Raw genomic sequence first — 20,664 nt, 5'->3', positions numbered from 1 at the left:
GAGAAAAGAGTGTTTCTCAATGTTTGCCTGCTGGGTTTGCAGGGACCCAAGGTCTTTGAAGTCCCTGGGGATGGAGCTGGGTCCCTGAATCACTGTGTGGAGCAGAGCCCTGCCCCCAGCCTGCATAGTGAGGCACATGGAACCAAACCTGTGATGTCACTGGTAAAAACTAGTGAGCTGCCCGGGATTTGGGGGATTGTTCGTCGCAGCAGCTAGCACTTCGCCTCACATACGAGCATATCTGTTTGCGCTTCAGCCCTCACCCACGCCTAGAACGCAGGAAGGAGTCCTTAGTACTTACCCTCACTTTCTGCTTAGCTTCCTCCCCACAACCTTCAAATGCCAGCAGCACCGTCACTGTGCTCCCCGTGGTGTCTCGGGGCTCCCCAGGTCCTCGGGGCTTTCCTTCTCCATCTCCATCTTCCCCTTCCCAGTTCTCAGTGTGGGGCGCCTTCCAGGATCCCTCTCTTCTTCTTGATGTCCCTTCCTAAGTGACTTCTGCCACTCCCTCTACACTAACTCAGTCTCTGGGCCTGTGCGGATGGGGTAAATGGAGGCTTCTCCAAATTGCCAGATAAATCCGAGGTGTTCTGTGCCTCAACTCTGCATGCAGGCCCGTGCTCTCTCGGGAGAACCAGGTCAGCGTGTTGGAGAACCCCCAGTCCCACTAATGCAAACACCAGGAGTCTCTCCAGTGGACCAGATGGGTTTTGAGAATGCAATTCCTCTGCCATGACGATGTGAGGCACATGAGAAAAAGCCCAGCTGCAGCCTGGCTGTGGGTCCCTGCTTCTCCTTGAGTCTCTGCTCCCGCTGGGTCCTCCCAGGAAGCACAGAGTTGCTGGCCTCACCCCCGGAGGGGCTTTTGGCAACCAAGACCTTGGAGGGGAGGCCGGAGGCAGTGGTACAGGGACGGGGAAGGGTACCATCCTACGGATGCTGAAAGAGAAGACACAAGGAGAGGGGAGGGGGCAGGGGGCAGGTGGACGCTGCCCCCCCTGCTCCCACTCGGAATGAGGCTCCTCTCTGTGCTCTGCACCCCAGAGGTACCTCCACCCTGTGCCATCTAGGTTCCCACGCAGCTACCTGGAGGAAAGCAGGGATATGGCCTTCCTTGGGACGGCGGGGGAGTGGCCCTTCTGCTGGTGGCAGGGGCCCTGTGAGCACTAGGTCTGGGCTGGGGAGGGCATCAAAGCTGGAGAAACGCCGCCACTCCTCTGGCCACCTTGCCAGAGGACGGTGCAAGTGTCCAAGACACACATGTGTCTTTGCGCCTGCCAGACAGAGGTCCTGCACACACTCCAGACGTTTCTGTCCCAAGGGAGACCTGTCTCCCCCCGGCCCCGCCCCCCGCCTTCGTAAACGGTGCCACTATCCTCAGCCAGCACTCACTCCCTCTCCCCAGCAGAGCCCCTCCCCCCTCCTCTCCTCCCTATGCCCTGCCCCCACTCCAGATGTGGGCACCACTGCAGCTCCTAGAGGTCTCCCTTCCCCCAACAGAACAGAACATCTGGGCAGAGGTTGCCTCTGAGAGGCGGGGGCGGGGGGGGGGGGCGGCTTGAGCCAGAGGGGTGTGTGGGAACTTTCTGGGGCTAGGATAATGTCCTGTATCCTGGTAGAAGGTTTGGCTTCCGCACGTGCATGAATTGGCCAAGTACGTGCATTGCATCAGATGGAAATTCGGCACCTCAATAAAAAATTCGCGCTGAGGTATTTAGAGGGAACTGGTCAGACAGAGCCCACAATCTCCTGTGAAATGCACAGAAACGGAGAAACAACGACGGCTGCATGGAGGGTGGGTGGAAATGTGATAACGCTATTAAAAATGTCCGTGGTAGAGTTTAAGGGGTGCGGGTATACGGCGTTCCCTGCACAACTCCTGGCGTTGCCGTGTGTGCGAAAATGTGTAGAACACACTGTAGTAGAGGTAGGTCTCCCACCTCCAGACGTGTCCCCTCCATTACGCAGCCCCCTCTGCACCTAGGGCCGTGGATCCAGGACAGCAAACCAGAGCGCGGCCCATCCCTGCTTGAAATCCCTCCGCGGATCCTGGGAACCTTAACTCCCGTGGCCCCCGCCGCTGGCTCTCCCGGGTCGGCCGCTGCCTCCTTCTCGGCCGCATCTCCCGCCGCTCCCTCCGCCACTCCATCCGCCNTCCTAGAGGTCTCCCTTCCCCCAACAGAACAGAACATCTGGGCAGAGGTTGCCTCTGAGAGGCGGGGGCGGGGGGTGGGGGCGGCTTGAGCCAGAGGGGTGTGTGGGAACTTTCTGGGGCTAGGATAATGCCCTGTATCCTGGTAGGAGGTTTGGCTTCCGCACGTGCATGAATTGGCCAAGTACGTGCATTGCATCAGATGGAAATTCGACACCTCAATAAAAAATTCACGCTGCGGTATTTAGAGGGAACTGGTCAGACAGAGCCCACAATCTCCTGTGAAATGCACAGAAACGGAGAAACAACGATGGCTGCATGGAGGGTGGGTAGAAATGTGATAACGCTATTAAAAATGTCCGTGGTAGAGTTTAAGGGGTGCGGGTATACGGCGTTCCCTGCACAACTCCTGGCGTTGCCGTGTGTGCGAAAATGTGTAGAACACACTGTAGTAGAGGTAGGTCTCCCACCTCCAGACGTGTCCCCTCCATTACGCAGCCCCCTCTGCACCTAGGGCCGTGGATCCAGGACAGCAAACCAGAGCGCGGCCCATCCCTGCTTGAAATCCCTCCGCGGATCCTGGGAACCTTAACTCCCGTGGCCCCCGCCGCTGGCTCTCCCGGGTCGGCCGCTGCCTCCTTCTCGGCCGCATCTCCCGCCGCTCCCTCCGCCACTCCATCCGCCAGGGAGGCGCCCAACTACGAGTGCTTTGCCGCATGGATCGCGCTTTTCTCAACTCCGGTGGCTGGAATTTCTAGTTTACACTCAATCTACCGTCTTCCCCCTTCCTTCTAAGTAATGGAACTTCCCTCTCTTTTCAGTTTTAAGTTTTTGAATTTATTTATTTTTATTAAGGTAACATTGGTTAATAATATTATAATTATTAACAATACCAATAACATTGATATCTGTATACATTACTGTGTACTCACCACCGAAAGTCTCCTTTCCAGCCGTCACCATATAATTAAAACACCCTTTACCCATTTTATGCTCCTCCCACCCTCTTCCCCTCTTTTAACCATCATCTGTGGTCTGTATCCGAGAGTTTGTTTTTGTTTTGTTTAGAACTCCCAGTTTTTACCTGGAGATACAGCTGTATGATAATAAACACTACATTTCACAGCTGCCCCTGGAAAAAGGTGTGGCCATGTGGTGTGCCCTGAGAGGAAGTATTGCTTACAACTTCCCCAAGTATCCCTAAAGATAGAGGGCACAACGTTCTTCACTCTTCTTGCCTTCCTGTTGGTTGGAAGAATGGCATGATGGCTGGAGCTCAAGCAGCCATCTTGGGTCAAGAGTTAAAGGCCGGGTGTGTGTGTGTGTGTGTGTGTGTGTGTGTGATACACCAGAGCACTACAGTGGGTTGAGGCTGGGTCGGTGACCTTGTGGGTACCAGACCAGCCCTGGACCACTACCTCTGGACCTCCATATGGGAGAGAAATAAGTATTCTCCTGTGGAAGTCATGTTGTTCGGATTTTCTGTCACCCGCAACCAAACTAGTCCTAACACACCAACTTCCACATCCTTAAATGTTTTGGTCCTTGTGTTTGGAATACCCTTTCCTCGTTTTGTTCCTAACAAACCCTTACTGATCCCTCAAGTTCTGTCTAGGCATTACCTGGACACGTTCCCTGGTGGAACCAGCTTGGTTACACGTTCCCTGGTGGAACCATCATTTCTTCCTTCACCACGCCTTTGCACCTGATACCGCAGTGAGCCGCTGCTGAGCACTCACCGTGCCGCGCACCACGCTGGGTCCTGTATACGCACCCCCTCTTCTAATCCTCACGACCATATTTGAGATAGTAATTATTTTCCAAGCTGCCCTTTTCCAGAGAGGAAGACCCAAGCCCCGGAAAGTTGTGGATCACAAAAATAGCACGAAATGAGCCAAGCATCTAACCCACGTGTCTGGTCCCAGAGCCTTTAACCCGGTCCTGTCCCTCACAAAGTGCTGCCAGCCTCTGTGTATATACCCCTCCCTCCCGTCACTCCCAAAGCCCAGGGGCTGCGACGTGCTCACCGTGGTGACCCAGGCCCCAGCACAGCCTCTCGAACCAGTTCTGGTCCGTCCGGGAGGACCTTCCCAGGGAGTCTTGCCTCCCATAGCACCCCTGTCCCCACGTGCCCCCTGCATCCTTCGGCTATTGCGCACACCGTTCGTCACCTCTGCTTAGAAGGCCCTGCGGGACGCTCCCCCACACTGAGACCCAGCCAACTGCCCCTCTGCTACAGCTCCTCTCCCTGCAGACCTCGGTTGCCTTCTCACCCTCCCACGGTCCTTGGCTCAAATCTTGGGCGTGTTCCCCATCGCTTTGTGGGGGTTCCTCCGCTCGACTTTCAGTCCTTTGAGAGCAAGGACCATGGCTTGTTCATTTCTTTCTATAATTTGAAAAACCATCTCTGGACAACGCCATGAACAGACGGATGAAAACGATCCCCTACCTGGCTGGCTGGGAGGGTGGGCCAGTGAGCCAAGGAGGAAGGAAGGGGCGGAGCCAGCGGTGGAAACTTTTCTCTGCCTCCACTAGATGGCAGCAGGGCCTCCCATTGGTCAGCCTTCCACTTGTCTTTGCCTTTGCCCCCAGGAAGCCAAGACCCTGGACTACTCAGTGCAGTAGAATAAATATTCAAAGAGCTGGCTGACTCGGCCCTTTGCTGGCTGCGATCATAAAGATGAGAGGGGGAAGAGGAAGGATCCCTAAGTGAAACCAGTTTCTGGTTGTGAAGCGCAAACTCCGCCTGGGTTTCAATTTCATGTGTGGCATTTCCTAGCTGTGCGACATCGGGCGAGTTACTTGACCTCTCTGTGCCTCAGCCTCCTCGTGTGTCCCGTGAAGCTTATAAAAGTGTCTATCGAAAGGGGCTGCTAGGAAGGGCAGTGCCCCTGGGGTGCAGTGAATGCAGTGGATGTCTGTGGCCTTTTCATCTCTGCTTCTAAGGAAGCTCACAGGGCGGCACTGGGGAGCTGCACCCCAAAGCAGAGAAAGGCCAGAAGGTCACACCTTTGTTGGAGCCTAGAGGGGAAAGGGGGCACACCTGCTGGGAAGGGGGTGGAGGAGGGGGCAGGGGCAGATTCCCAGAAGGAGAGCTGGAATGGGCCAGGAAGGGAGAGAGAGGGGACATGGGGGTGCTGTGGCACTGGGGCTGGGCCCCATCCAGGTGACAGGTGCAAGGTGGGGCTGGAGGAGCCATTCCAAGGCTGGGAGGAAGAAGGAGGGGAGGGAGGCAGTGTCCCCAGGTTACACCTGTTGACTGGAATATTATTGGGATCCTGTGTCCCCACCGGCCCCCCTCCAATAAGCCCCTCGGGCCTCCAGGGAGAGGAGGAGTCTTGCGGTGGAGCTGTATTTTTAGTTCCCTGTGCCTCTCCCAGCTGCTATAAGATACCTCTCCCCACCCCCAGCCCTGCTGCCTGGCTGGAGGCTCAGGAGGACAGCTGGGGAGAAAGGGAGACCTGGTGGGCATGGAGCCTGCCAGGGGCTGGGAGGAGTGGGCGGTGAGCCTGAGTGGGGTCTGGGGTGAGCCGGGGGTCCCACCTCCCCATGGAGGGCCTCAGGCAGGCGCTGCAGGCTCTGGGGCCCAGCCCTGCTGCCAGTCCAGCCTGGCTCGGGTCCAGGAGGGCAGACCCTGCCAGGAAGGAGCAAGCTGGGCTGAGATGCCTGCAAAGGGGTGGCTCCGGGGGAGGAGGAGGAGAAAGGGAAGTGGCCAAGGTTGAGGGGACCTGCAGCTTTGAAGAGCCAGTGTTCTCATTCTTTCCATCACTGGCTCCCCTTGGTAGTATCTTTTTTTAAAGATTTTATTTATTTATCTTTAGAGGGGAAGGGAAGGAGAGAAGGAGAGAAACACCAATGTATGGTTGCCTCTCATGAGTCCCCTGCTGGGAACTGGCCTGCAACCCAGGCATGTGCCCTGACTGGGAACTGAACCGCAATAGTGTGGTTCTCAGGCCTGTGCTCAATCCACTGAGCTACACCAGCCACGACCCCTTGGTAGTGTCTTAAAGCATAATCCCCTTGATTCACTGTGAGGAGCTGACAGAGACCGGGGGCTAGCCATTCCCAGGCCATCTGGGCTGGACTGTGTCCCTTGAAAGAGAGGGGCCTGGTGGACAGCCCCCCGGAGATGCAGACCTGGGTGGGTGTGGAAGCCCCTTGCTGGGAAGTTCTCTCTGTGTGTGTTTGTGACAAGAGATGAGAGTCATCAGATGCTGAAGAGCACAGACTGGCCTTTCCCCACCAGGCGGGCTCCTAGCTCACTTTGCCAGGGGAGGGCGTTCGGCTGAAATCCTGGGGGTGTCGAGTCTGGACAGGCTTAGGTGAAGCTGCAGCGTCCCTCGTGAGAGAGGCCCGGCTGGTCCTCCACATCCCCAAGCAGCCAGCGGAGCCAGGACCAGGGAGGAAGCATGACAAGGAGGCATATTTTGGTTCAATATAAAGAAGACTCAATATAAAGCTGTAGGTAGTGAGCTCTCAGCTCCTGAGAGTATTCAAGCAGCTGCTCGATGATGATGTATAGGAGGATGCTGCCCTCAGTGGAAACTTGGACAAGATGCCATGCAAGGGCCCCGTCAGCTTCAGGATACTACGGCCCTATAATTCTAGACTTCTCTAGCTCTACCTTTCCATGATTCTGGAATCTAGAGCCCAAGTATCCAGAGTGGTGAAAAAAATTGAAGGCTTTGGCACCCTGGATTTCTAATTCTGGGGTCTCGAGACTCCAGAATTTGCAGGCCTGAGGATGATCCTACAAGACTCAGATTTTCACGTTCAGAGGAGTCTGTGCTGTGAAACAGAAACGGAGAAGAGTGGGTCTGAGTCAGTGGTATCCATTTGCCCCATCAGGGGTCAGACGAATGTGCCTCTGTGTGTACGTGTGTGACATGAGCAGGCAAGGCTGCAGAAGGTCGTACACGCCAAGGCGGCATGGCTTTCCTACTTCATTCGCCTCCAGCTTCCCTGCTCCGGCCACTTGAAGGCTGTCGGAGGGATAATTATAACCCCAAACAGAGCTGGCGACTCCAGGTAGCCATAGCAACCGTTAGGTGCCGCCTGTTCTGTTGGTAGAGATGTGTACGTGCGAACAGATGTCGGTGCCTGCCTGTTAGCTTAAATGGTAAAACTCAGAAGGTTCATCAACTTCAAAGCCACAGGTTTCCACGCGTGGGCCCGTTAATGCGAGTGCCTGCCAAGGGCTGACAGCTTCCTATTAGACACTTTAGCACCACTAATGGGTTGATGAGATTTAAATGCCCAGGCTGTCCCTGGACAGCTCAGGGGCTGGGGATGGGAGGAACGCTGTGGATTCCAGTTTAGTTTTCCGCTCTGCTGCTTACCAACCTCTAAATCTTGTCCCCCCGACAGCCAGGTGGGGTACTCATCGGTCCCGCCCTGTCCTGCCCCACCACCCTGCTGGGCTCACCCTCCGGTAAGTGACCGGAAGTGAGGGCTGAAGCTGCGGAGGGTCTGAGCAGACCCCCTTAGAGCTGCCTGGCACGAAGCAGGCCCTGAGTTCCAGGCTGTTGAAGAAACAAATGAATGAACACACGAACAAGTAAACAAGTGATAGCTCCCGGGAAAATCCCTATGGCATTTTTAGCTACGCGTTTCTCGACTGCGTCTTCCACTACTGAAGCTGGAGAGCTCCTGCAGGTGGCCCAGCTCGGCGTCCCGGGCGAAGACTCGTGTGTGACCTCTGAGCACGCTGCTGGGGTCAGGCACCTGACCCTTTTGGTCACAGGAACCAGCTGACTCAACAAACAAAATGGCTCATTGAAAGGATACACCGGGGTGGGGAGTCATACAGCATGAGGCAGCTCACGGTAATCCTGGAGTGGTAACTGGGCCCGGCATGGAGGTCACAGGCCAGCGAGGAGGGCATTCCAGACCTAAGGTTCCAGGGAGCGGCTCCAGGTTCGGGGCTCTTAACTCAGTGCTGGTCACGAAACTGACTGTCTTGGACGCTGCATGTCCTACTGCCTAGTCAATTCTTTCCCAGTGTCCCTGTTCACATTTCAAAGAGGGGACCTGACTGATGCAGCTAATAGACATTGGCTGTGAGACAGAGCCCTGACTTGGTGGCCTCGGGCCAGGTGCCAGGTCTGGTCCAATCTGCTGAGTCGGGCAGTGAGTTATAGGGAGGACATGACCGCTATGCCTGCCCCTCAACAGGGGCTGGGGCAAGACAGTTACTTTTGGAAAGCACTATATATGTAGGGTGGTCATAACGGACATGTCTGGCACTGGCCTGGGACAGTCAGCACATTTGCTTATTCTTTCTGAGCCTTATTGCCTGCAGCTGTAGAATGGGGTGATGCTCGCTACCTCCCAGGCCACTGTGGAGATTCGAGGCAACCCTGCCCACGGGGCACTTTGCAAACAGTGAAAGCCCGTGTCCATGGAAACAAGGGCGTGTGCGTACCTCGATCGTAGTGCTGGATAAACTATACTGGGATTTCATTCCCCTTCCTTGTCTCCCCAAGGACGCTGGGAGTTTCTTGAACACAGAGGTGTGTTTTGATTTGATTCTGTTGTGCTCCACATGTGGAAAGGTTTCTGACACACAGTTGGTGCTCTGTGACCGGTGAGTGGGAGGCAGATGGAGGGTGGGTAGTTGAACGGATGGGTCGGTGGATGGCTGAGTAGGTGGAAGGATGGGTCATGGAAGGACAGATGACGGGTGATGATGGGTGGATTGAATGTGTCCAGGGGCCCATCACCTTCACTGGCCTTCCTTGAAAGGCCACCCATCTTTTTATTTAATAAACATTTAATCAATTCAAAAGTGGTACAAGACGCTGCATGAGGGCCAAGAGATACACAGATTAATATAAAACAGGGCATTTGCCCACTCGAGCATCAAAGTAAGGTGCTCAGGGGTTCTATTCCTGGGTTCAAATTCTAGCTCCATTGATGAGCTGTGTGACCATGGCAAGTTTCTCTAACTTCCCCTCAATTAAATGGGGATAATGCCAATATCCATCATGACGCATCACCAACAGTAAAGTGCTTGGAATAGGGTCTGGGGCCCAGCACAGACTCTGACAGAGGAGCCCAAATGGAAACAGAAATCGGATGCAGGGAGGTGAGCCATATGAAAGGACCACAGACAAATAACACGGAGGTGCCTGGAGGGAGTACGTCCAGCAAAACTTTTCAGAGGAGAATATTTGAGCAAGGCCAGGAAGCCAGTTTTCCGGGTGGAATGAGAAAAAGTCAGACTCTAAGAGGTTATGGATTTGCCTGGGTTTGCCAGTCATAAGCATAAACCCCTCTAGGCTTCTCCCACCATTTCTGGCTGGGTGGGGGGCGTTCTAGCCAAGTGGGATGAATGTGGCCAGGACACTGATATGGGCCAGGACTGCCCCAGGGCCAGCCGGGGCCCTGCTGCCTGAGCTTAGACACAGGATGGCTCCTCTCGGGGTCGTGACGGCAGAGAGAGTTGGGTTTCAGGCCGCTGGCGTCGGCCTTGGTGGTGCCCTTTCTGTTGGCTGCCGAGAGTCCAGTCTCCTCCCCACTCTGTCCACACACACAGCCACCCCCGCCTCCGTGTGGCCTGAGTTGTCCTGCCTCCCCACAATGGCACCTGCCCCAAAATAGCTTCCATGTGAGGGCTAGAGAAAGGAAAAGATTAGACCCCTTCGAGAAGGCGGGGCCGGGGTGGGGGGCAGCAGGCTGGCTGTCAAGTGATCCGCGTCCAGATCGGGGAAGGTATAAAAGCCCTCGGGGGCCAGGCGGCCTCAGACCCCAGCTGTCAGGGCCGGGACACCCAGTCAGCCCACACCTGCTCTTTCTGTCTTCGTCAGAGTACGCCATGGGGCTCAGCGACGGGGAGTGGCAGGCCGTGCTGAATATCTGGGGGAAGGTGGAGACTGACATCCCGGGCCATGGGCAAGCGGTCCTCATCAGGTAAACGAAAGAGATTCCACTGCCCTTTCGCCTGCCTCCCAGAGACCAAGGGTCTGACAGCAAAACGCAATGGTGTCCTGGGGTTGACCAGCCGGCGCTCTTACTGGGTGTGTGAAATGCCCCTTTGGTGCTCCCTCGTTCTTACTGTCAGGGATTAGAGTCAGAGAAGGGAAGGGCTTGCATCTCGCACCCGTGAGAGGATTGATGAGCAAGCCTGAGTGCCCAGAGCCCCCCAAGGGGAACTATAGACAGAGTTAATGAGGGCCCTGAGAGAGCTCATCCAGCTGCCTCGCTTTTTGGCTGAGGACGACAAGCACCTGAGAGGGGACAGATCTCCCCAGAGTCACAAGTCCATTACAGTCTGTAAAGTAGAGAGGCTAAGGTCTGGCCTGTCAGACGAGACTGTAGCTCTAGACTGGCTTTGCCGCCGAGCAGCTGTGTGAGCTGCAGGAAGGCACACGCCCTCTCTGAACCTCGACCTCCCCCCCCCCCCCCCTGCAATCGGGGAGACGCTAACATCTGCCAAGACAGAGCAGGAGGGAGAATAAATGCGGTGCGTGTAGGGGCCCCCGCACAGCCCCTGGCACGGAGCGCTCTGAAGGTGTTAGTAACTGTTGTGGCTGCAGCCCGGCCCAGGGACCTTTAAAGTATTATAACTAGAAAACAGGTGACCTGAAGTATGTCTGATTCCGAGAGCTCAGGATGGTGTGGTCTCCAAACGCGTCTTGTCTCCTGCAGCAAGGGGTTCCAGAATAAACCAGGGGGAGAAGCCCAAGTTTTGCTCTAGAGGACGGCTGGTGGCTTGTGAATAGAGTCCCATCGTCCCGTTGCCCTCCACCCCAAATGGTGATCCGCTCTCCTCACCCTCTGTCCCCTTGTCCCCTGCTCTGGGACGGCCCAGGTCAAACACTCAATATGGCGCAAACTGACGTTTCTGCTCTGGGAGGAAGGGGCCGCGGGGTGGCCGTGAGCGAGTGGATTGTCCTCCACGCCTTAATTTACAGGTGAACGTCTCCTTCTTTCTGAGCCAGAGCAGGTTCTCCTCCCCGCTCAGGGACCCCTGCAGTCTGGCGCTGTCTCCCCCATTTCTAGCTCCCGTGCTGGGGAGCACGGTTGGTCCTGGACGCTCGCTACTGGGAGCTCGAGCCCTGGGCGGCTCGCGCCAGGAGGGCCAGAGGAAGGACAGGCAGGGGAGTTCTCTGCTGACTCAACTCAGGGTTTTCCCTCGTGTCCTTCTCTGCCTGTCTCTGTCCTCTGGCTGCTGGGGCTGCAGCAGGTCCTGTCTGCAGATTGGACAAAAGGCTCCCCCTGCCAAGTTGACATCAGCCCTTCAGCCACCAGTTTGCTGTGTGACTTTGGACAAGCCACCAGTCCTTTCTGGGCCCTATTTCCCTGTTGGTTGAGTGAGGGGGTTTTCTGCTGTGGTTCCTGAGACCTTTCCTGCCCACATGCCCTGGCCTTCTCCACATCCGTGGTCCCCCTGATCCTGGAGGGGGGGCAGGGTAGTCGGGTGGGAGGCCAGGCTGCAGAGCAGGAGCCCCTCCAAGGTGCCCTCGGGCTGCCAGGCCCAAGGCAGTGACTGGACGCCTTGAAGGAGACCTGAGGGAGTGCGTCACCAGGGAAAACCTTTTCTCCCTTCCCAGGGCGGATCAGAGAGTCCTGCCACAGGCCGGGTGCCAGGGACAAGATGTCATGTCTGAGGCTGGTGTCCCCTTAAGGCTCCAGAGGGCCCGGTGTCCTATCACATCTTGGGCCGCAGGACATTCAGAGACCACGACAGCTGGCGGTGCCTTCCAGTGTGGGGGGTGTGGGAGGGGGAGGGGAGAGAAGGCTGACTCCTAGGCCTGCCGATGTCCCCGTGTGACCTGGCCTCTTGGTTCTGCTCCCGATCATGAACCTGGAAGGGTCATTCCTCTGTGCCTCTGATCATAAAAGGGGGCTCCACAGCCTAGCTGAGTCTGTTCATAAAATGCTGAGGGCTGGTCGTAAAGTCCTAGAATACAGAAACGGGAAGGGCGTTTGGAGACTCTGGTTCCAGGAATGGGGGGCTCCGGATGAAGGGGGCTGCTGAGGGGGCTCCGGGTCCCGCCTTCCCTTCTCTGGCCCACACTTCCCCTGCTATGTGCCTCTTTGCATCTGAACAGAGGATTTCGAGGTCATGAAAGATTTGAGAGCCTTGCCCAGTGGCCACTCGTTCTCCTCGCAGGGAGGAGACGTGGCGGAGAGCCCGAGACAGCCAATGGCAGCCACAGGCCGAACCTCAAATTCCTGACCCTGACCCTGACCATCAGACTGCTGCTGGACGGAGGTGGTTGTGGGGACGGTGCAGGTGGTGGTGGTGGTGATGGTGATGAGGATGGAGGAGAAGATGGGGGTAGAAATGAGGAGGAGGGGGCAGCAAAATATTCAACTGGTACACCCAGGCCCTGTGTTAAGTATTTCACACACATTAGCCCATTTAGGCCTCATGACTTCCTTCGGTATATGCTGTTTTTAACAGAGAGGCTGAGGAACTTGCCCGAAGTCCCCCAGCTGGAGCTGAAGTCCGGGCAGCCTGGCTCTAGCTCATGTGTTCTCCGCCACCCCGCTGTACTGGCCCCCGGTCTGGGCGCGTTTGTGAGAAGTTTCCACCCCCGCTCTGGTTCTTGGGTTCTGAAGCACAGAGGGAGGTTTGCAGCCCTGAGAGAGACCTCCATCTTCTGGGGGTGGGGGTGGGGTCCGACTAGGGTCAGTTCAGCGGGCGGCTGGGACCAGCCCTCCTTTTTCTCTGACTGGCCTGCAGGCCTGTGATGGACAAAACAGGCCAATGACAGACTTGAAGATGAAAACACCAGGCAGGGGGATGTTTCTGAAACACTCCAGAAGGTACCCCCACCCATTTCCGTAGGATGAGGGGCCCCGTCAGCTCACTCTGGGGGTTCAGCTGTTGGGCAAGTCTGGGTGCTGCCTGCTGTGGCTGCCCCGGGGCCGCAGCGTCAGGGCTTGCGGCCAAGGGAGGGAGGCGGCTGTGCGGTGCCCGAGTGTTCTGGAGGGCCCTGGTCAGGTGCACTCTCCCGAACTGTTTGAAGTAAATCTGGGCTCCCTCGGTGGCTGACTGGTGCGTGGAGTAGAAGGTGAAGTGGGCGTCAGTCCTTAGAATCTGCTGGCTGAGAAACCAGCTGGACCTACTGTGGTTGAAAGAGGGGTTGACCAAGACTCAGAGAGGTCGAGTGGCTTCTTTAAAGTTACACAGCGCATTGGAGACAAAACTGAGGCCAGGAATCAGCCTCTGCAATTCTCAGTCCCATGTTCCTTCTCTGGGACTTTGGGGGGGCTCCCGGAATGTCTGAGATCTCTGGCCCCTTTGCGTCCCAGGTCCTCAGACCCATTCTGCCCCAGACAGTCTCCTTCCACTTCCCTGGCATCAGGCTTCCACCTGCAGGTGCTTGGTCTCGCTTCTGTCAGGCAGGAGTTCCAAGATCACTGTCACCAGATAATAATAACCAGGAGCTATGTAGGGACCCTTGGGTGAAAGGTGCCAGGGATGAGCTGTCAGTGACACACAAGGCTTGGCCTGGGCCCCGGGGTGAGGTGACATTGGCCACAGCTGTGGACAGCCCCGAGCTTTCTGGGGAAGACGTGCTATGTGGTGTGTGCTGTGCGTGCACGTCCACATGTGCGTGCATGTGGGTGCAGGTGTGTGCTGGAAGATAGTGGTGCACACTAGAGTGTGCCCACAGTCAGGTTTAAGGGTGTTGCAGAGCCAGGAAGTGGCCAAAGAGGAACCTTTTGAGGAACTGAACCCATTAGACAGGAGGGGAGAAAGCCCTGACAGAGAGGACTACCCCACAAACATTCAGGGTGCAGCCCAGGGAGAGAGAATGAGTAATGGAAATGTCCACTGTTGGGTTTGGGTCTGGGCTCTGCCACCAACTGGCCATGTGACCTGGACTAGTCACCCACCCCTGTGGCCTTCTGTTGGCCCATGAGCGAAACGGGGGTAATTCACCCCCACCCAGAGTCAGCGATGACCCCCTGTAACCAACACCAGCAGGGGAGACTGAGGCCCCAGGCTAGAGGCACTAGCCCGGGATCACGGAGGAACCCCTCGGTAGCCAGCTTGCAGGGGCCTGGCAGGGGCGAGGGCCTGGCCTTTGGCTGGCAGCTCTCACTGTCTGCACCGTGAGGGGTGTGGGAGGTGCAGGGCATCGGGCTTGGCCTCAAAATAACGTGGAGCTTTCTGAGCCTGAGAGCTGCTCTGGCGTGCAATGGCTCTCACAGCAGGTAGGGAGCCTCCCGTAGCTGGGAGTATCTAAGCAGCCCCAAGGTGATGCCTGGCAGGACACCGCAGAGGTGGTCCCCGGCATGGACTGCACGTCGAGTCGCTCAGAGCTGGTTTCCCTCTGGCTCCTCAGCACACCAGTCCCGTAACACGAGGACGTCCCACCTCCGAGCTGCTGTTCCCTCCCTGTGACACGGGGACAATACAACTCCAGGGGAAATGCAGAGCCTAGCGTGGGGCCGGGCACAAGGCAGGTGCTCAACAAATCCGGGGTCCTGAGGCCCCCACCTCTGCTCCTCCCTTGATGCTTCTCTGTCATCTACTCTCCGAACAACTTAGGGAAAACCAGGGTGAGGCCAGGGTGCGACACAGTGACGTCTTTCCTTCCTGCCTCTCACAGAAACAATGAGGAAGACAGCGGTGGTAAAAATAGTAATAGACCTGAAACCTGCATGAACAAATGTCACCCCCCAACAAATTTAATTTAAAAAATAGTAATTAAAAAACATAATAGCAAGCATTTGTGCAGCACTCAGCATGTGTGGTCTCACTCCTCACAGCACTTCCACGGGCAGAGAACAGTTACCCCGTCCCTCACACAAGAAAGCAGAGGCTGAGAGAGGTGACGTGAACGGCCCAAGGTCACACAGCTTGGGGGAGTGAGGGAGTCTGGATTTGAACTCAAGTCTGGCCAGCTCCAGACCCCACTGCATGCTCCTGTGCCTGACCCCAGCCCTCCTTGTGCCCACAGTCTCTTTAAGGATCACCCCGAGACCCTGGAGAAGTTTGACAAGTTCAAGAACCTGAAGACGGAGGATGAGATGAAGGCCTCTGAGGAGCTGAAGAAGCATGGCGCCACTGTGCTCACCGCCCTGGGGGGCATCCTCAAGAAGAAGGGGCAGCACGAGGCCGAGCTGAAGCCCCTGGCCCAATCGCATGCCACCAAGCACAAGATCCCTGTCAAGTACCTGGAGGTGGGAAGCAGGGCCAGGGGCCAGCAGGAGGGAGGCAGGGGAGGCCTTGAAGGGAGGGGGTTGGGGTTCAGTTCCCAGCACAGCCAGTAACTTCCTGGGTGACCTATGTCACCGCTCTTCGTGCTCCAGTCTCCTCATCGGTAAAGGAGGCTTTGTCCCCTCCTGGGGTCGCTGTGATGACGCATGGATTTCTCTCCCAAGTCAGTGTGTCATTACCAAGGAGGGAGGGGAGAGTGGGTACTGGGTGCACCACCTGCATTCTCTCCACAGGTGGGTACTATTAGCACACCCGCTTGACAGGTGAGGAAACTGAGGCACAGAGAGGTGAAGTAGCTTGTGTAGGGTCATAGAGGCAGCAAATGGCAGAGCCGGGATTCACGTGCGGTCTATATTCCTGCAGAACCCCAGCCCCTGTGCCACTGGGGGTCTGAAACAGACAGGACTCATGTGGTCAGAGCACAGCTGCTGTGGCTCTGGTCTGGGGGTGAGGAGATGGCAGCAGGCAGGTTGGGGCAGCGATGAGGATAAGGGTAATGGTGATAGAGTGTGCCCGGCTCACTGCACAGAAGTCTCACAATTACCCCAGAGGGTAGGATTTACATTCAGTGTCTTCTTTTCCTCTGCCATAAAAGGAGATGAAAGGTAGGGCGTCCAGGCCTGGTATGGGAGCCCTAGACATACAGATTCTTTCTGTTCTGCTTTCCAAAGTTGACTCATAGTCCAAGATGGTTGCTAGAGCTCCAGCCATCTAGTCCATACTCCAAAGAGGAAGCAGGAGGAAGAGAGGAAGACTCTTTAAGGAGTTTAAGGAGCCCCAGAAATCTCATCCCACAATTTTGTATATACCCCATTGTCCAGTAGTTATAAGACCACATCTATTTGCATGGGAAGCTGGGAAATGTAGTCTATTGCCATTCCAAATATATTAGCTTTCTGTTACCAGAGAGGAAGGAGAAAATAGCTGTTAGACAGGCAATCAGCAGTCTCTGCCCTAGGCAGGTAACTTTTTTATCCCCATTTTACAGATTTGGAAATTGAGGGCTCAGCAAGGTTAAGCAGCTTGCCTGAGGCCACACAACTAATAAGCCAGGAGGTCAAGTTTGGTCTGTGGTGCCTGGAGCCCAAGCTCCGAATCCCCATGACACAATGTCCCCCATCTAGAGCACCACCACCCTCTTCAGCCTCTCCTCCCTGAGCCCCTGCCAGCCCCCACCCACCCAGTCATGCACAGTCCTGCCTGCCCAACCCACTCAGCATCACAGACGTGAGAGCCTGTCCTGCCGATCTGCGCTAGCTGCGGCCCCTGCCCTCCCCATCTTCTCTGGGCAAATCCCTGTCCACGGGCCAAGGCTCTGCTCAGAAGCCACCTCCTCTGCAGGAGGCAGTCAGCTGCTCCCACGGCGCCGGCCCTCCCCCCAGCAAAGGCACTTGATCCTTATCCCGCCATGTCGTCTGTCTGTCCGGCTGTGCTGTAATTTATTCCTTCACCCAGCTGTCTTCTGGCTGGGACTGTGCTCCTCAAGGGCAGCGCCTGGCTCTCTCCCACTGCTGAACTCCAGGGCATGGGGTGGGCTCACGGTGTGACTGGGGTGGCCGGCCCCCTCTAGAAATGGGAAACCGAGGCTGAGAGAGACAACCACGTAGGCAGGGCAGCACCACCAGCGAGCGGACCAGAGCCCAGCCCGGGGAAACACGTTGCGTACTGCAGATGGTTAAGACAGAGTCCCCCACTGAACACCGCCCCCCCTTGCTGAGGTACCTCCTCCTGTGCTCTTCACACAAAATCGCTCCCTCCCCCTGGGAGTGAGGGGGCCGTCCAGGGTGCTGGGGCTAAGGGCGACTGTCTTTTCTCATTTGTCAGCTGCCCCACCCCACAGTTTTCCAGACGTCGGTGGTTCTGCCACAGACTCAGGAAGGGCTGAGTCGGGGTGCTCGATGGGGTCGTCGAGGCCCCCATTTTACAGGTGAAGTCACACCCAGGGGCGGGCCAGGGCAGAGCTGGACCTGGGACTTGGGTCCCCCGAGTTCTCCAAGGCAGGGCTTGCTCCACAGCATCTGTACCCCCACTTCATTTTGTCGCATCTATGACCTTAAAGTTGAACTTGACATATGAACCCAAATCAAGGGCCAGAGGTAGGTGATTGTGGCTTTTGGCCGAGGGGTCTTTACTGAGAGTTGTGCCCCTTGGGATCTCCTTCAGCCCACAGTCCTCCACCCCCTGCTTCAGTCACTTGCACCCCTCCCCCCGGGGCCCTGAGAAAATGGGAAAACACGACAGCCAAGCCGTCCGGGTTCTGACTTGGCTCCAGCCACGCAGTCCCGTCTCTGACCCGGCTCCAGCAGTCGGCTGCCCACAACCCCCAGGTGCAAGCTCCGGCTCGGAGGCCCCCTTGCTAGGTGACCTCCGCTGGGCCTCTCTCCTCTGTGAACGACCCCCTGGGCCCACTGACCAGCGCTGCGGCTGGCATCGAATCTTGATTAACCACTGAAAAATCGCAGGAGCATTTTCCTCCCAGAGACCTGCCAGCCTAAAGCAGCCCCGCGCTGTAGGTTTTCCCACCTGCGCTTCCGGGTGAGGACGCAGCCGCTGTGCGTGGGAGGTTACTGTGTCCGGGGATGAGTGCGGCTGCTCCCTTCCCCCTCCTCTCGCTCCTTGCCTCCCGCCAATGTTTTTGAGCTCCAAGGCTGTGCTTGGCACAGAAAACGTGATGCTCTTCACCCCGCACCCCCACAGACTATTTAAAGTGATGGCCACACTAAGCCATCAATGCAAAAATTACATACATGCAAATGGAAGAAACACACATTTCTGTCTAGATTTCCTGGCTGCAAATGCTGGGTAAAATCACAGGTGTGAGCATTGCCCACCCCTGGCGGCGGGGCCACGCCCTGAGTGCCAGCAGAGAAGGGTAGTGGGTGAGCTGGCCCGCCTGGCTGCCTGACCTTGGGCGCGCAGCTTAACCTTTCCTCATCTGTACCGCGTGGGCCTCAGTTTCCTCACCGGTCCCTGTCTCTCGGTTCATGGGGACTAGAGGAGTTAAACTCTGGAGACGCCCCAGCAGTGCCTAGTGTATAGTGAGTGCTTGATAAACGGCCCTGGAAGAAAGAGTAGGCGGCACTCCGTGACGGATTCCCACCTGGCCGTAGGCAGGTGCCGGCCCAGTAACCCGCCCCTCTCATCCCTCCCTGCAGTTCATCTCCGAGGCCATCATCCAGGTTCTGCAGAGCAAGCACTCTGGGGACTTCGGCGCCGAAGCCCAGGGAGCCATGAAGAAGGCCTTGGAACTTTTCCGGAACGACATCGCTGCCAAGTACAAGGAGCTGGGGTTCCAGGGCTAAGCCCCCCAAAGCCCCCGCCCCCACCCACCTGGGCCCAGGTGCAGAGAAGGATGGGGACTGAAGCTCACATAGCTGTGTAGAGTTTGCTTCTGAGTGTTTTGTGTGTGAGAGGTGGCGGGAGAGGGGAGGGGCTGGGGAGCAGGATGGTCAAGGTGGCTTCATGTGCCTGGGGTGGGGCTTCTTGTGGAGGGTCATCACCTTGGGAACAGGGAGGAGCCTGGCCCTCAGCTCACTGTGGCCTGCAGAGGGTGGGTCATTCTTAAATCTCCTCTCACCTAAATCCCCACCCAATTCCTCCCAACCTCCAAAGGGACCCACACCTGCACCCCCACCTTTAACCCCACATCCAAGCTGTAAACTAAGCCCTGCCACCATAATTCTCTGGTCCATCTCCCCTCCCCTTGAGGACAGCAGAATGTCCCTTTGCAATGAGAAGGATGTCTGAGGAGGGGAAGGGGGAGCCACCATACCCAGCCCAAAGGAGACCTGGGGTGTCTGGAGCAGAAGTGTGCCTTCTCAGCTGGTGGAGTGACTCACTTGGTTTTAATAAAAGACTCTGTAACCTCACAGTCTCTGCCCAGAGCTTTTCATCCTCTTGAGCAAGTGAAGGGGACTCGAGGGAGACATGGCGGGAAGACGGGCAATGGAATCCAGGACCACGAAGGCCTTGTGGGGAGGGGGGGAGGCAGAGGAGGAACCAGGGAAAGACGGCTAGGTGGTCACAACCTAAGTAACATGCCAAGGACACTAGCTAGAAGTGGCAGAGCTGGGTTCAAACGGTGGCCGGGAAGGCAGGAGTGGTGTGGGGTTGGGGGGGACTCCAGCTAGGAAGACAGCTAGGCGGCCAGCCAGGGACAAGTGCTGACCTTCTGGCCATGGAGAAAGGACAGAAACAGAACTTACGCACAGAAGCCAAGAGACAAATCCATATCTACAAAGGCCAAGTGCTCGGGCAGGGTGTCTAAGCGTTACTTCAAGGACCCAGAATAAAACATTGGCATGATTGGCATGTGACCTCTGCAGCCAGGAAGCAGGCTGGAGAGGAGAGTGTGCACAGGGGCCGTGGAAAAGAGCCTGGTGGTCTGAGTCCATCTGGGTGTCCAAGCCTCGAGGGCCTTGAACAGCACCCGGGACGCGGGGCACCAACTCTGGGAAGCCCCAAGTCCTTGGCCCCATGCATTTCCAGGGGCTCCCAGGACAAGCACCCACATGCCTCCTGCTCTCTAGTGTCTGCCCCAGGGCCCAACCCCCTGGAGTGAGCCCAACCTCACTGCCCTGAACCTCAGACCACACCAAGCTCCACGCATGCTGAACAGGGCAGAGTTCACCCGCCGAAGGTAGACATGTCTGAAATCCTAGCAGGTTCATTTTCCAGCCACACTGTATCAGATGACATTAGTGGGTGGACCTCTGCACCCATCTGCATCTGCACCGGGCTTTGGGAATTTGAGGGTATCTGAGAAGGTGGGAGAGGAGGGGAGGGGTGCTTTGTGATCTTGGAGCCCGGAGAAATATTCTCTGCATTTGTGGGAATTCCATCAAACCCCAAGCACCAGGCACTTCTGCACAGGGTAAGTGGCCAGGGTTCCACGTCGGGGAAGTCGGCCCTGCCCTGAAACAACCGACGCTCTCATCGGGGAGACCCCTGTGCCCGTCGAGTGAGGCAGAATGAGATCAGCTGCAGAGAAGTACCAGCTGCTTGGCGTTCGTTCACACTCATTCAACAAATATCTGTTGATCAGAGCCAGTTAAAGAAAAACTCTCAGTTTAGGCCTTCGATGTGCACAAAATGCCACTTTTCAACAATATATATAAGTTGACTGAATCTGTGCTTGGAAACCCCCTCGTGGCTAGGTGGCAGATGCTCAACCCCAGTCCCTGTGACGTTTCTCCCCAGTTCCACATTTCCTCGAGGTCTGGCTCATTCCAAGGGGCTTCTGCGTGCCAAGTTGCTGGTGAGGGTGGACAGGCAAGGGGCAGTCTGGCTGTTGCTGTCATCTGTTCCCAGTGGTGTGTGTCCTCCAGGA

At 56.6% G+C, this 20,664-nt stretch overlaps 1 protein-coding gene across 1 annotated transcript; it reads left to right on the top strand.

Moving 5' to 3' along the window:
• Positions 1–9,882: 9,882 nt before the first annotated feature.
• Positions 9,883–19,206, top strand: MB (myoglobin). The gene is made up of 3 exons (XM_037068390.1): positions 9,883–10,063; positions 15,076–15,298; positions 18,491–19,206. Exons 1-3 carry the CDS (start codon positions 9,969–9,971, stop codon positions 18,635–18,637), a joined length of 465 nt encoding a protein of 154 aa, XP_036924285.1. The 5' UTR covers positions 9,883–9,968; the 3' UTR covers positions 18,638–19,206.
• The last annotated feature ends 1,458 nt before the right edge of the window (positions 19,207–20,664 follow it).

This window comes from Sturnira hondurensis, unplaced genomic scaffold (assembly GCF_014824575.4).
Source record: "Sturnira hondurensis isolate 20B ecotype Veracruz unplaced genomic scaffold, ASM1482457v3 Scaffold0017436, whole genome shotgun sequence".
In the NCBI taxonomy this organism is placed as follows: domain Eukaryota; kingdom Metazoa; phylum Chordata; class Mammalia; order Chiroptera; family Phyllostomidae; genus Sturnira; species Sturnira hondurensis.
The sequence above is the reverse complement of the archived record's forward strand: the minus strand, read 5'-3'. Positions and strand labels throughout refer to the sequence as shown.

Excerpts from the sequence above, each read along its gene's own strand:
- MB (XM_037068390.1), top strand. The coding sequence starts at position 9,969 with ATGGGGCTCAGCGACGGGGAGTGGCAGGCCGTGCTGAATATCTGGGGG. Across the intron at positions 10,064-15,075 it reads GGGCAAGCGGTCCTCATCAG|TCTCTTTAAGGATCACCCCG; the intron begins GTAAACGAAAGA and ends TTGTGCCCACAG. Across the intron at positions 15,299-18,490 it reads TCCCTGTCAAGTACCTGGAG|TTCATCTCCGAGGCCATCAT; the intron begins GTGGGAAGCAGG and ends CCCTCCCTGCAG.